General features: G+C 47.5%; 1 protein-coding gene across 1 annotated transcript in view; it reads right to left on the bottom strand.

The window, feature by feature from the left end:
• LOC129704922 (ubiquitin-like modifier-activating enzyme 1) overlaps positions 1 to 16,917 on the bottom strand; it is a 222,492-nt gene that overhangs the window by 180,047 nt on the left and 25,528 nt on the right. The window contains exons 9-14 of the mRNA XM_055648331.1: positions 14,589 to 14,688; positions 13,571 to 13,717; positions 10,727 to 10,903; positions 10,082 to 10,195; positions 5,098 to 5,178; positions 3,588 to 3,743 (exon numbers count right to left, since the gene is read on the bottom strand). Of these exons, the coding sequence (XP_055504306.1) occupies positions 3,588 to 3,743; positions 5,098 to 5,178; positions 10,082 to 10,195; positions 10,727 to 10,903; positions 13,571 to 13,717; positions 14,589 to 14,688 (775 nt within the window). The remainder of the gene's footprint in view (positions 1 to 3,587; positions 3,744 to 5,097; positions 5,179 to 10,081; positions 10,196 to 10,726; positions 10,904 to 13,570; positions 13,718 to 14,588; positions 14,689 to 16,917) is intronic.

A 16,917-nucleotide genomic window follows, 5' to 3' on the forward strand; every position in this document is an offset into this window, starting at 1 on the left:
GAGGGCAGTGGAGGCTAAGTCACTGGATGGATTTAAGAGAGAGTTAGATAGAGCTCTAGGGGCTAGTGGAGTCAAGGGATGTGGGGAGAAGGCAGGCACGGGTTATTGATTGGAGACGATCAGCCATGATCACAATGAATGGCTCGAAGGGCTGAATGGCCTCCTCCTGCACCTATTTTCTATGTTTCTATCCAGTCAGCGAAAAGGGCATATGTTAATTACAATCAAGCCGTCCACAGTGTACAGATGCAGGATAAAGGGCATAACGTTCAGTGCAAGATAAAGCCCAGTAAAGTCCGATTAAGGATAGTTTGAGGGTCTCCAATGAGGTAGATGGTAGCTCAGGACCGTTCTCTAGTTGGTGACACGATGGTTCAGTGGCTGGGAAGAAGTTGCCCCTGAATCTGGAGGTGTGCATTTTCACAGTTCTGTAACTCTTGCCTCATTGAGAGGGGAGAAGAGGGAGTGACCGGGGTGAGACTGGTCCTTGATTATAATGTTGGCCTTGCCGAGGCAGCGTGAAGCATAGATGGAGTAATTGGAAGGGAGGTTGGTAGCGTGGTGGTCAGGGTCAAGGGGCCTAATTCTGCTCTTATGACCTGTGGTCCCTCAATGTCCCCAAGGGCATTTCCAATGACCTCATGCATTTAACCTTCCAAGGTGCAACACCTCATACTTGTCAACATTAAATTCCAATAGCCAATTTTCCACCCATATTTCCACCTTATTATTTTTATATCTTCCTGCATCCTTTGACAACCTTCCTTGCCATCTGCGATTCCACAAATCTTTGTGTTGAATGCCAACCTACTATTCAGACCACCAAGTGGCAGGCGTTCCATCCTGGCATTGTCCCATCCTGGGATTTCTGGAGGACATCGAGGATTATCGCTGGGAATGTGCCATCCTACTGGTACCCGAGCAAAGAGGCCATTCACAACGAGAACGGAGAACTAGTAGACTATCTTCCTCTGCTTCGCAAGGGGGTATCAGAGAATGGGGTTGAGATGGGGAGAAGGCAGGAGAATGGGATTGAGAGGGGAAAACAGATCAGCCATGATTGAATGGCAGAGTAGACTTGATGGGCCGAATGGCCTGATTCTGCTCCGAGAACTTATGAACTTCCCACAGAGAGCACGGCAGTCACAGTGACAACACCTGGGCACAAGAATGGCAGTTTCCAAAGGGGTAGCTGGATGGTGCCCAGGGAGGGTTCATCTGCTTGGCCACTGCACTCAACAGCCCTATGACTGCTCCTTCTCACATTCATCAGCTCTCCAAGATTTGAAATGTGGGGTGATGCTGCCACCTTGTGGATGTTTTACAAGGAAGAATGACATGGGTTTAACACCGGCCCAACACATGGGCAGAGAGGCACCGTGTTAATGGGGCAACATGTAGGCTGGCAACCGGGATCGCCAAGCAATATGGTTATTGCTTGGTCAAAAAAAATATCTTAAATGCTTTATTTATTTCCTTCATTAAAAGATGTGTCTGTGCCCATGTTATGTACTCTCAACTCTGGACAAGATGCTCGTTTCACTTTAGACTTTAGAGATACAGCACAGAAACAGGCCCTTCGGCCCACCGAGTCCGTGCTGACCAGCAATCACCCCGTACACTAGCACTATCTACACTCTAGGGACAATTTACAATTTACCGAATTTTACCAAAGCCAATTAACCAACAAACCTGTACTTATTTGGAGTGTGGGAGGAAACCAGAGCAACTGGAGAAATCCCATGTGGTCACTGGGAGAACGTACAAATGTTGAGCAGACAGCACCCGCAGTCAGGATCTAACCCAGGTCTCTGGTGCTGAGAGGCAGCAGCTCTCCGTCCTGTCTCACAGCGCCAGTGACCCGGGTTCGATCCTGACCTTGGGTGCTGTCTGTTGTGAGTTTGTTTATTCTCCCTGTGGCCGAGTGGGTTTGCTCCCGGCCCTCCCACACTCCAAAGACGTGCAGAGTTGAGGAGTTAATTAGCTTCTGTAAATTGTCCCTAGTGTGTAGGAAAGAACTAGTGTCAATGGGTCGGTGGTCGGCGTGGACTCGGTGGGCTGTATCTCTATTTTATAGGCTGCATTTCCATGCTTTATCGCTAAACTAAACTGTCCTGGGCCTCCTCCATTTCCAGGGTGGGGCCACATGCAGACTGGAGGAAGGGCACCTCATACTCCACTAGGGTAGCTTACGTTTAAGAGGCATTTAGACAGGCACTTAAATAGATGAAGCAAGACAGATACAGTTGTAGTACGGGAAAGCGGGATTAGCGTCGATGAACAAGAAAGATCAGCATGTACATACATGGTGGCACAATATTGAATTCTACAATTTTAAGTAACACCCCTCTCTTTCCTCTGCCCTCCACCCCACCCCAATACACACCCATTTCTCTCCCTACCCCGTCCCTTTTTTGCCCCTCCTCCGTCCCCTCCCACCTATTTTCCTACCTCTGGGCCTTGCGGTTCCCTCCTCATCTCTCATTATTTGACACCTTTTCGTTTCGATAGGACTAGAATATATAGGCAAGGATTTAATGCTGAGGCTTTATCAGGCACTGGTCAGGCCACATTTGGAATATTGTGAACAGCTCTGGGCTCCATATCTGAGGAAGAAGGGTTCCGACAAAAAAAATGTCACCTATTCCTTTTTTTCCAGAGATGCTGCCTGACCCACTGAGTTACTTCAGCATTTTGTATCTATCTGAGCAGGGATACTATGGTTTTGAAGAGGGTTCAGGAGAGGCTTACAAGAATGATCCCAGGGATGGATTGGGTTAACCTATGAGGAGCGTTTGAAGGCTCTGGGCCTGTACTCACTTGAGTTTATAAGGCGGGGGGAATCTCATTTAAACTTACCAAATAAAGAAAGACCGAGATAGAGTGGATGTGGAGAGAATGTTTCCAGTAGCGTGACAGTAGGACCAGAGGGCGCAGATTCAGAATAAAAGGACGTACCTTTAGAATGGAGGTGAGGAGGAATTTCTTTAGCCAGCGGGTGGCGAATCTGTAGAATTCATTGCCACAGATGGTGGTAGAGGTCAAGTCATTGAGCATTTTTAAAACGGAGATTGATAGCTTCTTGATTAGTAAGGACATCAAAGGTTACAAGGGTGAAGGCAGGAGAATTAAGTTGAGTGGGAAAAATAGATCAGCCATGATTGACTGGTGGAGCAGCCAGTCAGAGACTCGATGGACTAAATGGTCTAATTAGGCTCCTGTGTCTTATGGCCTTTTGTCTCCTTATCTCTGGCCTTTGTCCACCCATATGCCAATCAAAACCCCCTCACCTGTACCCACCTATCACTTACGATATGACACAAAATGTTGGAGTGACATAACGGGACGGGCATCTTCTCTGGAGAGAGGTAATGGGTGACACTATGGGTCTCCACCTATCACTTTCCTGGCTTTGTCCCGCCCACACCTCTCATCCAGCTTTCTCCCCTCAACTGCAATCAGTTTGGAGCAGGGTCCTGACCAGAATCGTCGCCTGTCCATTCCCTCCGCAGATGCTGCCTGACCCTCCGAGTTCCTTCAGCGCTTTGCCTTCAGGCGGAAAGGTAAGGGCGTTTGTTTGGACTCACCCCGATGTCGTTGGTTCTGAAGAGGAACTGCCGGTTGAGATTGGACAGCGAGATGGTGTCCATGTCTGTAATGGTGATGCTCCCCTCTGGTCCCGCTCCCAGGCCAATCATGGCGAAATTCCTCAGCAGCTCGCAGCCGATGGCCCCGACACCCACCTGCAAGGGTTCAGTCAGACTTTACTTTAGACTTTACAGATAGTGCGGAAACAGGCCCTTTGGCCCACCAAGTCCCTGCTGACCAGCGATCACCCCGTGCACTAGCCCTATCCTACACACTCGGGACAATTTAGAATTTTACCAAAGCCAATTAACCTACAGACCTGCACGTCTTTGGAATGTGGGAAGAAACCGGAGCACCCGGAGAAAGCCCACGCAGTCACAGGGAGAATGTACAAGCTCCACACAGCAGCATCCAGAGACAGGATGGAACCCGGGTCTATGGCGCTGTGAGGCAGCAACTCTACTGCTGCGCCACCGTGCCACGCCTCCCACCTATCTCATGTGAAATGCGTGCGATTGAAATATTTTTTGCTGGACGTCAAAGAATAATATTGCAATGGTTCACTGGATCTTTATAAGCGAGTTCGGTATTTCAACTGCGCATGCTCAGGTCATAGGTCAGTCAAGATAAACATTCTCGGCAGCTGTGTTGCTGCGTGAATAGAGACCTGGACTGACGGGACATCGGCCCGGAGCAGTGGCGGCCCCAGCGCGGAGCAGATACGCAAACTCCAGCTCGACTCTGCTCCAACTCCCGAGCTACTGCTCTGGGCCGGTGCCCTATCAGTCCAGGGTCACCCTGGACATCTCCGGTCTAACCCGCACAGGGATGGGACACTCGGGAGGGGACAGGGACGGGGACGATCCAGTAGCAATTCGACAGCGCTTGCAGCCGGGTTCGATCCCGACTACGGATGGAACGCAGGTCTGTCCACACGCAGCATCTCAGCTGCTGAAAATGTCTCTCTGCCGGTCCAGTCTCTCCCCCTTCTCTCTCCCTGTTACACCCCACTCTCCCGCTACCTGGCGCCCTCGTTCCTCAGATTGAGTACATTTTTACACATAAATGATAAATAAAGATAAGAAAATGTTTCAAACACAAGTACTATTTTCTAATTCCAGCAGCAAACACATTAAGGATTAAATGAAAATAATAAATTCTTTAACTTTTTGAATATCTCATAATTGCAGATGAATGAACTGAACTAGAACTGGGACTGTGTAAGTCGTGTGTGAACAGCAGAACAAGAAAGGAAGCTATTGAGTTGACAGAATTCATTGGTGGAATAGTTTACAATTTATACACAGTTTATACAGCGCAGCGTTAGCTTTTTTTAAAATCCCAAATGACCTTTGACAAATCTCATGATTCCTTGCGTTTATCGGAATACCAAACTGGCTTATTGTCACATACGCACAGCACAGCAAGATTCTTTTGCATGACCAACAAACACACAGTCGCCGTGAAACAGTCAATCTCAGGCAGTCTCAGACTGTGTTCTCCACTCACCAGGAAATATTTCTGTGCCTTCAGCTTCTCCTGAAAGTCCGCTCCAAAGATCGCAATCTGCCCATCATATCGACAACGTTTCTGCACAGAAAAACAGGCCGGTTCAGTTCAGTTTAGTTGAGAGATACACCTTTGAAACAAGCTCTTCATTCAGCCCACTGGGTCAACACCAACCATCGATCGTCCGTTAACACTAGTTCCATGTTATCCCACTTTTGTGTCTATACCCTACACACAAGGGGAATTTTATAGAGGCCAATATTCAATTTTATATTCCAATCTAAACTGTTCTTGTACTCTCATTAAGCGTACTAGAACATTCTAGTGTTGAACCCAGAAAGGGGTTCTTCCACTAATCTGTCCCTTCATCACAGCCCCGCCACATTCCGTCACCATCCACTGATATCCCTCCCTCTGGGTTCACATTTCATTCCTCTTCTCTTTAGTCTCCCTTTTATGTCTGGCCTTTGTCCAACCATCTGACAATCAACCCCCCACATCACCCGTATCCACCTATCACTTGCCAGGCTTGTCCTGACCCCACCTCACTTCCGGCTTGCTTCCCCATTTTCCATCTCCTTCCAACTACATGGTCCAAAAGGCTTTTGGTACATTGGCCTTCATCAGTTAGAGTATGGAGTATAGAAGTTGGGAAGTCAGGTTGCAGTTGTCTAAGACGTTGGGTTCTGGGCACCGTGTTAAAGGAAAGATGTTGCCAAGCTGCAAAGGGTACAGTGAAGATTAACGAGGATGTTGCCAGGACTGGAGGGTCTGAGCTCTAGGCTGAGGTTGAGTAGGCAGGGACTCTATTCCTTGGAGCAAAGGAGGATGAGGGGAGATCTTACAGTGTATAAGATCATGACAGGAATAGATCAGGTGGATGCACAGAGTCTCTTGTCCAGAATACGTGAACTGATGACCAGAGGACATAGGTTTATGGCGAAGGGGAAAAGATTTAATAGGAGTAGCTTTATCACACAAAGGGTGCGGTTGGTATATGGAACAAGCTGCCAGAGGAGGTAGTTGAAGCAGAGACTATTCCAACAGTTAGACAAATATATGGATAGGACAGGTTTGGAGGGATAAGGACTAGTGGGGCTGGGACATGTTGCTGGGACATATTGGTCGGTGTGGGCAAGTTGAGCCGAAGTGACACACTGTATCACTCCATGACTCTATATGCCTCCCTCTAACTTTACATTTCCCTCCTCTCATCTCCTTTTTATCTCCTTTTCATCTCCAGCCTTTGTCATATACCCTGCCAATCTGCCAATGAAACCCCTCTCCCTCACCTATATCCAATCATTTAAGCTTGACATAAAGCTGGAGTAACTCAGCGGGACAGGCTGCACCTCAGGAGAGAATGAATGGGTGACGTTTTGGGTCGAGACCCTTCTTCCGACAACCACCTCCTCCTAACTATCCTTGGACCATGATCCCACAGATGAGCACCAGGCCATAATCTCACAGACCATTTCTATTACACATTCCACCCACCACTTGCCAGGCTTTGCCCCACCTCAAACTTCCTTCCAGCTTTCTCCCCATTGCTACAATCAGTCTGAACAAGGGTCCCGACCCACAATGTCACTGATCCATGTTGTTGCCTGACCCACTGAGTTACTCCAGCACTTTGTGTCTTTTTTCAGAAAGGGGCGACACATTTCACACTCCAATGTACCGTCCAATCAGCAATGTTTGAACGTGTTTTGGGACTTCCATCAATATTGTCCCTCATGTTTTACGCTGACTGTTAATTGTGTCAAATGTGAGCAATGATTACAATGCTTTTTTTTGACTTCTTACATTCTTACTGATTCCTTTGAGCGCAGGAGGATGAGGGGTGATCTTATAGAGGTGTATAAAATCATGAGAGAAATAGATCGGATAAACGCACAGAGTCTTTTGCCCAGAGTAGGGGAATCGAGAACCAGAGGTTTAAGATGAAGGGGGAAAGATTTTCTAGGAATCTGAGGGGTTAGGAGAATGGGTGGTGGGTGTATGGAATGAGTTACCGGAAGAGATCGCTGAGGCAGGGACTATCGTAACATTTAAGCAGCAATTAGACAGGTACATAGATAAGACAGGGTTAGAGGGAATATGGGCCAAACGCAGACATGTGAGACTAGTGTAGATTGGACATGTTGGACGGTGTGGACAAGTGCCTGTTTCCACCCTGTATGGCTCTATGAATTGGAAACAGCCAATCTTTCACTGTTATCAGCACATACTCCAAACACTTATCAGATACACAAATTTATCTCATCCACCGATGCCTGTGACAGACAAAGCAGGCCAGTTTAACTCAGGAACTTGCGTTAACACACTCTGGTCCAAGATAACAAACGTGCAATCAATTAACAACCATGTTTAGCAGCTCGTTCTCAGAATCTGTCATCAAGTAACCCAATCCTGAGTCAAGATACTGTGAAAAATAATCTGTCACAATATACATTAACAATTTGTATTCAGGCGATAAGTCAATATCTGCAGACAGCAGGAAGGCTTGCAGAAACAAAGAACTGCAAAGTACTCGCAGTCTAAAGAAGGGCCTCAGCCAGAAGCATCACCTATTTATTTTCTCCAGAGATGCTGCCTGACCTGCTGAATTACTCCAGCACTTTGTGTCTATCTTCGGTATAAACCAGCATCTGTAGTTTTTAGGAACAAAGTGCTGGAGTTACACAGCAGGTCAGGCGGCATCTCTGGAGAAAAGGCATGGGCGACCTTCGAAGGGTCCCAACCCAAAATGTCACCCATGCTTTTTCTCCAGAGATGCTGCCTGACCTACTGAGTAACTCCAGCACTTTGTGTCTATGTTTGGCACAAAGTCTTCGATGGAGGGGAAGTGGAGAGAAGGACAGTGATGGACTGAGAGGATACGGAGGAGATGGGCAAGCACGTGGCCATTGAAGGTTAACGCACAACAATGGAAGGTGATGCATTTTTATAGCAAAATGAGGAAAAGACCATCTTATATGAGATCACAATTCTAGGAGGGAGCAGGAACAGAGAGATATGGGGGTGTTTCAGGCTAACATTGTGGGATGCAGATTCAGAAAGTAATTTAAAAGAGCACAGGACTCAAATTATAACTTATGTTTGTACTGGTCAGATGGGCGGCAGGTTGAAGCAGCGGTAGAGTTGCTGCCTTACAGCGCCAGAGACCCAGATTCAATCAGAACTATGGAGTCTGTATGGAGTTTTCCCTGTGATCGCATGGGTTTTCTCCGTTTGCTCTGGTTTCCTCCCGCACTCCAAAAGTGTACATTAACATAGGTTAATTAATTCTGTAAATTGTCCCTAGTGTGTAGGATAGTGTTAGTGTATGGGGTGATTGCTGGTCGGCGTGGACTCGGTGGGCTGCAGCGTCTCCCTCTCCCGACTCTCAGTCTGAAGAAGGGTCTCGACCCGAAACGTCACCAATTCCTTCTATCCATAGATGCTGCCTGTCCGGCTGAATTACTCCAGCATTTTGTGTCTATCTTCAGTATAAACCAGAATCTGCAGTTCCTTCCTACGCATCCACTCCACATCTACCCACAGGTCATTGAGTCATCGTCATAGAGTAATACAGTGTGGAAACAGGTCCTTTGGCCCAACTTGCCCACATTGGCCAACATGTCCCAGCTGCACTGGTCCCACCTGCCTGCACTTGGTCCATATCCCTCCAAATCTGTCCTATCCATGTGCCTGCCTAACTGTTGGGATAGTCCCAGCCTCAACTACCTTCTCTGGCAGCTTGTTCCATACACCCACTGCCCTGTGTGTGAAATAGTTACCCCTCAGATTCCTATTAAATATTTTCCCCTTAACCTTGAACCTGTGTCTTCTGGTCCACGAATGCCCTACTCTGGGCAAGAGACTCTGTGCATCTACCTGATCTATTCTTCTCATGAGGCGTCTTGTACATTTCTATGAGATTATCCCTCAATTTTGAGTGCATCTGCCCAATCTGTTCACTGGGTCAGCCTCCGAAATCACGACACTGCACACCCTCGATTGCAAGAACGTCTTTGCTTCCACTGGTGAAGTTTGAAAACGCATACCTCCAGATTCAGGAACAGTTTCTATTCAGTTGTCATCAGGCAACTGAACGGTCCTCTCATCAGCAAGAGTGGGGTCCTGACCTCCCATCTATCTTACCGTATACCTTTGGTCTTTTAATGGGATGTTATATCTTTGTATCCTTTATCTATCTGTGCACTGGGCGGATTGGCAGTATTCTCATATGGTCTTTTTTCTGACTGGATAGCACGCGAAACAAAAGCTTTTCACTGTACCGCAGTGAACATGATAATAATAAAGAAACAAACAGAGAAACAAGACAAGCAGGCAGAGAATCAAGATGTAAAAGGCATTACAGAATGGTTAGCAAATGGATAGGATTGCTTGCCAGGGCGTTGGAGGCAGATCTAGGTGTGGCTTCCCAAAAGTAATTGGATGGGATTAGCAGCAGAGTGAATGGGATTAGCTGCACTGCAAGACGGACAGATTTGTAAATTATTTAGCGTTGAAAATTGTAAATTGTTCCTAGCGTGTCGGATAGTATTAGTGTACGGGGTGATTGCTGGTCAGCGTGGACTGAAGGGCCTGTTTCCACGCTGTATCTCTAACCTTAAATGCGTGCTGCATATGGAAGGAGTCAACAAGAACTCATGGGCCTGAAAAAGCGCCTTGCACACTGTTACTGCTGCAGAGTTCCATAAAATCAGAGACAGCTCCGGTTTCAGGTTTAGCTGAATAGACAGCTCGCTTAAACCCAGATTAGGTCATGGCTTCGAATTCCAGTCCTGAGAGGCATGCGCATGATGCAGACTTTCTACATGTTAAACCCTCTCAGGGGGTGTTTGGATTGGTTTAGTTTAGATTGGAGATACAGCATGGAAGCGGGCCCTTTGTCCCACCGAGTCCTTAGCGATCAGTGATGGTAGGAATGTGGGCTGAAGGGTTTGGTTCCTTGCTGTCCGACTCTCCGACTTACGGGTTGGAAGTTCTCTTCGTTGACATCGCCCTTCACTTCACTTTCTTCTGGCAAACACTCGAGAGCATCAAAATACATCCACTGATTGAGAGGCAGGAACTTCCCCGTGCAGGCCTGGAACAGCAGGGAAGAGAGGTATAAGGTGGCGATTGCATTAATTAAACAGCATTTGCTTTATTCCATTTGCAGAGAGCCTAGAATGCAAGTCGGCTTACGGGGTTTACTCTGCTGAATCATACAACATAGAACAGTACAGACTTACAGAGTGGAAATAGGCCCTTCGGCCCACCAAGTCCATGCTGACTACCGATTCCCACACACACCAGCACTATCCTACTCACTAGGGACAATTTACAATTGTACATTTTTACCCAAGCCAATTAGCCTACAAACCTGTATGTTTTTAGCGTGTGGGAGAGAAACCAGAGCACCCAGAGAAAACCCACTGGGGACAGGGAGAACGTGCAAACTCCATACCGTAGTCAGGGTCGAACCCGTGTCTCTGGCACCGTGAGGCAGCAACTCTGCTGTTGCACCACAGTGCTGCCTATTGTGAATGTAGCCCAGTCCATCACGCAAACTAACAACCCTCCCCTTAGAATCGACTCAGTTTACATATCACACATGACAATAATAAACCAATACCTTCAACACTTCCTGAGCAGCGACCCCACCAATGAATGCATTCATGGGGTTGAGGTCCCCAGTGGCAACAAAGGCCAGTTTTCGCACCAAATCTTCATTCAGAGGGTCTTCTCCAAGCATGGACGGCTTCTCTTCACTCAGTCTCCTTGCGATGTTCACGAGGGTCTCAGCATCGGTCTACAAGGGAAATATAACAGGCGGCAGAGTAGTTTGATATACTCCATTTTGATTTTAGCACAGTTTATTTTAGAGATACATTGTGGAGACAGCGAGTCCGCACCGACCAGCAATCACCAAAATATTAGTTCCATCCTACATGCTGGGGACAACTTACAGAAGCCAATTAACCTACAAACCTGCACGTCTTTGAAGTGTGGGAGGAAACCAGAGCACCACGCGGTCACGGGGAGAATGTATCAATCCGTACAGACAGCATCCGTAGTCAGGACCGAACCCGGCTCTCTGGCGCTGCACCACTGCGCCGTCTGGTTGCCAACATTTGACCTTTTTGCATTTTTCAATGAAGGTCATACGCCTTCATTCTCCTAACCTTGCAGCATCTCAAAGTGCTCGTCACCCAACAGCATCTGCACTTCCAGATCTTCCAACAACACAAGAAGGGGCCACTTTGACCAATTGAGTTCATGCCAGTTCATGGAGCAGTAACATTGCCCCACTAACTTCCCCTGTGATCCGTCCTCTCCATCGTTAGTCACCAGCCCCAGGTACGGCCACTCACCTCCACACCAAGTACAATTTAAGTGGGCAACAAGCCAGCCTACATACACATCTATCCATGTCCCCCAAATATGCTTCCTGACCCGCTGGGTTCAGGGACAGTTTCTTTCCAGCTGTTATCAAGCAAATTAACTATTTTATCACCATGCATTAGAGAGTGGTCCTGAACTACCATATACCTCATTGGAGACCCTTTAATTGGACTTTACCTTGCACTAAATGTTATTCACTTTATCATGTATTTGTACACTGTTTGATTGTAATTCAGATTCAGATCAGATTCAGATTCAACTTTAATTGTCATTGTCAGTGTACAGTACAGAGACAACGAAATGCAGTTAGCATCTCCCTGGAAGAGCGACATAGAATATGATTTCAATAAATAAATCTATTTACATGTATACAGACATAGTGTTTTTCCTGTGGGAGGAGTGTCCGGGGGGGGGGGGGGGGGGGGTGGGGGGGGGGGGGGGGGGGGGGTGATTGGCAGTCACCGAGGTACAGTGTTGAGTAGTGTGACAGGGAAGAAGCTGTTCCTGGACCTGCTGGTCCGGCAACGGAGAGACCTGTAGCGCCTCTCGGATGGTAGGAGGGTAAACAGTCCATGGTTGGGGTGAGAGCAGTCCTTGGCGATGCTGAGCACCCTCCGCAGACAACACTTGCTTTGGACAGACTCAATGGAGGGGAGCGAGGCACCGGTGATGCGTTGGGCAATTTTCACCACCTTCTGCAGTGCTTTCCGGTCGGAGACAGAGCAGTTGCCATACCATACTGTGATACAGTTGGTAAGGATGCTCTCGATGGTGCAGCGGTAGAAGTTCACCAGAATCTGAGGAGATAGATGGACCTTCTTTAGTCTCCTCAGGAAGACTAGACGCTGGTGAGCCTTCTTGACCAAAGTTGAGGTATTGTGGGTCCAAGAGAGGTCATCGGCGATGTTGACCCCCAGGAACCTGAAGCTGGAAACACGTCCACCTCCGTCCCGTTGATGTGGATGGGGGTGTGCGTGCTTCCCCTAGACTTCCTGAAGTCTACAATGAGCTCCTTGGTCTTCTTGGAGTTAAGGGCCAGGTTGTTGTCAGTGCACACCATGCTGCTAGGAGCTGGACCTCCTCCCTATAGGCCGACTCATCGTTGTTGCTGATGAGGCCAATCACCGTTGTATCATCTGCATACTTGATGATGATGTTAGTACCATGTACAGGTGTGCAGTGGTAGTTGAAGAGGGAGTAGAGGAGGGGGCTACTCCACTGATTGGATTGCATGCCACAAAAATTTTCCACTGTACATAGGTACATGTGACAATAAACTAGAGTTACTCCAGCACTTTGCGTTTGAGGCAACGTTCCAGCATCTGCAGTTCCTTGCTATCTGTGCTGAACCTATCCCATTGATCACTATCCCTGCTGCACTCCGTTTTTGATGCAACTGAGCAGAGCGTCCGGATGCACCACATCTGGCCCCTCAGTCTTAGGCCAGTCATAGCTGGGACACCCATGTTTAAAACAGCATTACTGAGTTTCCCCATAAAGGAAAATCAGCCCATGCGGCTTGTTTATTTCTGCTTTATTTGAGTGAATATTAATGGTTTTACTGATTGGTTAGTTTAGTGATGCAGCACGGAAACAGGCCCTTCAGCCCACCGAGTCTGCACCAACCAGCGATCCACGCGCATTAACACTATCCTACATACACTAAGGACAATTGTATATTCTGCTTTTAGTTTAGTTTAAGTAGACACAAAATTGTGGAGTAACTCAGTGGGACAGGCAGCAACTCTGGAGGGAAGGAATGGATGACATTTCGGGTCGAGACCCTTCTTTAATTACACTTTAATTATTTGTTTGTCTTTCAGACATGTTCAGGTTGAGAAAGTTTTGACAGCCAAGGCCGTTGTTGGACTGCGGGGATTCAGAGTGTGCCTGTCCCGGCCTAATCCAGTCATTAAAAATACTAATATTTAATTTAATTTAAATTTGGACGGCACACTTGCGAATTGGGTGCAGGGATGATCGATGGTCGGCGTGGACTCGCTGGGCCGGAGAGCCTGCATCTTTCAGTCAATTCTATCGATCGACTCTGCCCACAGGTAGTGGGAACACTCACCTTCCCCCAGGGTTTGGGAAAGCGGCTGAAGTCTTGGACAAACCGGTGCAGAGCCTGGAATGCAATGTGTAGCGTCCCCTGTCTGTCCATCTTGCCGAAGTCAGTGGTCTTATAGCTCGGAGTCTGCAACGCCTCGCCCAGGCTTTTCTGCAACGCAGGAGGTGACAGTCAGCAAAACATTGGCTGGACCCAGCAGCGGGGATTTAAGTTTAGAGACACAGCGTGGAAAACGTCTGCGGGGACCAGCGATCACCCCGTCCACTAGAACTGTCCTACACACTGGGGACAATTTACAGTTTTTACCGAAGCCAATTAACCTGCAAATCTGTACGTCTTTGGTGTGTGGGAGGAAACCGGAGCGCCTGGAGAAAACCCACATGGTCAGGGGAAGAACGTACAAACTCCATACAGACAGCACCCGTATTCAGGATCGAACCTGGGCCACCCATAAGCCACACTAAAGCAAGGATGTGACTGCACTGGAGAGCAGTGTCGAGGAGACACACCACCACGATCTAGAGCAGACTGACCCTTCTGCCTGGCATCCTCTCACAATTATGGAAAATGCCTGGAGTGCAAAGCTGCTCTCACTGGCTAGAAACTGGCTTTTGGACAGCACAGTGACACAGCTGGAAGAGCCGCTGCCTCACAACGCCAAGTTCGATCCTGACCTCGGATGCTGTCTATGTGGAGTTTGCACGTTCTCGGTTCCTGCTCCCTTCAGGCACCTGAATTGTCCTTCCATCGGTTAGGCGGGGTACTGTGCAATTCACCCTAGGCTCATTGCAGACATTGGACTTTGTATCTGGGACTGATGTGCTACAATGCTGAGATCTATATTCTGCACCCTGTGTCTTCTCCTTTGCTCTACCTATTGTACCTGAGTTTGGCTTGACTGTATTTATGTATAGTATTATCTGATTAGGTGGGATAGCGTGCAAATCAGTGCATTTTGCTGTACCTCGGAACTCGTGGCAATAATAAACCTACTCCTAAACGTAGCCGGGACCAAACTTACGTAGGCTTTACGTCGCGGGAACTTTATTTCCCTCGCAACGCCACCCTTCTCGTAATCACTAAAGTCACTCGTATCACAGATGGAGAAAGAAAAAAACGACCTGAAACACAAGCAACAACCTCTGTAAATCAACAAACTTCACAGGTGAGACCGCAACAAGACGGGAGAGAAGAATTTTGAAAAACGCAGGAGTGAACGAGATGTTGATGAAACCACATCCTCCACTGTCAAGGGCGAGGCCAGACGCAGATTGGAGGAAACAGCACCTCATACTGCGCTTGGACAGCTTCCAACCCAGTGGCCTGAGCCTCGCGTTTTGACGGAGCGCGTGTCCAACGGCCCCTTGGTCTGCGGAGCCTATGGCTAGTGCCTGGGTCGGTGCCATCCGGAGAGGACACGGCAGCGTTCGTGGAGAGGTCGGCGTGGCGGACGAGGATGGACTCGTGAAGTGAGGACGTCACTGCCAAGGGAAGGAACAAAGGACCCAGCGTGAGGTGACTGGCGTGGGGGAGGGGGAAGAGCAACGGGAACCCAGGGGGGGGGGGGGGGGGGGGATGAAAAATGGGGGAACTGGTGTGGGGGGGGGGGGGGATTTGTAACTTTGTAAACGACCTTTATGAGCGACTATTTGCATACCATGGCAAGGTAAACAAGCAAAGAATTTCACTGTGACTTGTCACGTGACAATAAGTATTCAATTCAATATGAATATTGATTTCCCTCAGTTTAAGTAACCCTTGCATTCCCACACTCTCTGTCCCTCCCCCACCCAGTTCATTCTGCCGAGTTTCACTCCCATCCTGCTGAGTTTCACTGTTGATCACCACTCGTTATCACCTTCTCCGCAGCCAACAATGGACCATTGTGGGCTCCACCCTTCCTTGATCATCGTTCCTGGCTTTGATTCATACCTTTCATCCATATTTCTATGTAAATTTTCGGATCTTAATTTCCACCAACACGCTACCCGAAACGTTACCTATTCCTTTTCTCCAGTGATGCTGCTTGACCCCCCCCCCCCCCCCCCCCGAGTTTTCTTTATCAAATTTGGTTCATTGGACAAATCTAAATCCAGAATTGCCTTTTCTCTGGCGGGCTCCATTACAAGCTACTCTAAGAATCCATCTCGGAGGCACTTTACAAACTCTCTTTCCTGGGGACCCAAGAAAGTGTTTTCCAATTTAGTGTTGTCCAATGAACCAAATTTGATCAGAGAACTCGAGGTAAAGGAACTACTTGGAGGTAGGGATCATAATATGATTGGTTTTAATCTGCAATTTGAGAAGGAGAAGGTTAAATCGGAAGTGTCAGAGATGCAGTTGAACAAAGTGGACCATGAAGGCATGAGAGAGGAACTGGCCAAGGTAGACTAGAAAGGGATACTAGCAGGAATGATGGTGGAACAGCAATGGCAGGAATTTCTGGGCATAATCCGGAAGACACAGGATCATTTCATTCCAAAAAGGAAGAAAGATTCTAAGGGTAGTAGGAGGCAACCATGGCTGACAAGAGAAGTTAGCGGTAGAATAAAACTAAAAGAAAAGATGTATAACACAGCAAAGAGTAGCCGGAAGCCAGAGGATTGGGAAACTTTCATAGGACAACAGAAGGAAACAAAACGGGCAATACGGGCTGAAAAGATGAAGTACGAAGGGAAGCTGGCCAGGAATATAAAGAAAGACAGTAAAAGCTTCTTTAGATATGTTAAGGGAAAAAGAATAGCAAAGTCAAATATGGGTCCCTTGAAGGCAGACACGGGTGAAATTATTATGGGGAACAAGGAAATGGCAGAAGAGTTGAACAGGTATTTTGGATCTGTCTTCACTAAGGAAGACACAAACAATCTCCCCACCGTGCATAGTTCCTGGAAGGTGGAATCTCATATAGATAGGGGGTAAAGAAAGCTTTTGGTATGCTAGCCTTTATAAATCATGAGCATTGAGTATAGAAGCTGGGATGTAATGTTAAAATTGTACAAGGCATTGGTGAGACCAAATCTGGAGTATGGTGATAAATGTTGGTCGACCTGATATAGGAAGGATGCACAAAATAGAGAGAGTACAGAGAGATTTACTAGAATGTTGCCTGGTTCAACAACTAAGTTACAGAGAAAGGTTGAATAAGTTAGGTCTTTATTCTCTGGAGCGCAGAAGGTTAAGGGGGGACCTGATAGAGGTCTTTAAATTGATGAGAGGGATAGAGTTGATGTGGACAAGCATGATGTGCATTAGAGTTGATGTGGACAAGCTTTTCCCTTTGAGAATAGGGAAGATTCAAACAAGAGGACATGACTTCAGAATTAAGGGACAGAAGTTTAGGGGTAATATGA

The sequence above is a fragment of the Leucoraja erinacea genome, chromosome 16, assembly GCF_028641065.1.
Source record: "Leucoraja erinacea ecotype New England chromosome 16, Leri_hhj_1, whole genome shotgun sequence".
NCBI lineage: Eukaryota > Metazoa > Chordata > Chondrichthyes > Rajiformes > Rajidae > Leucoraja > Leucoraja erinaceus.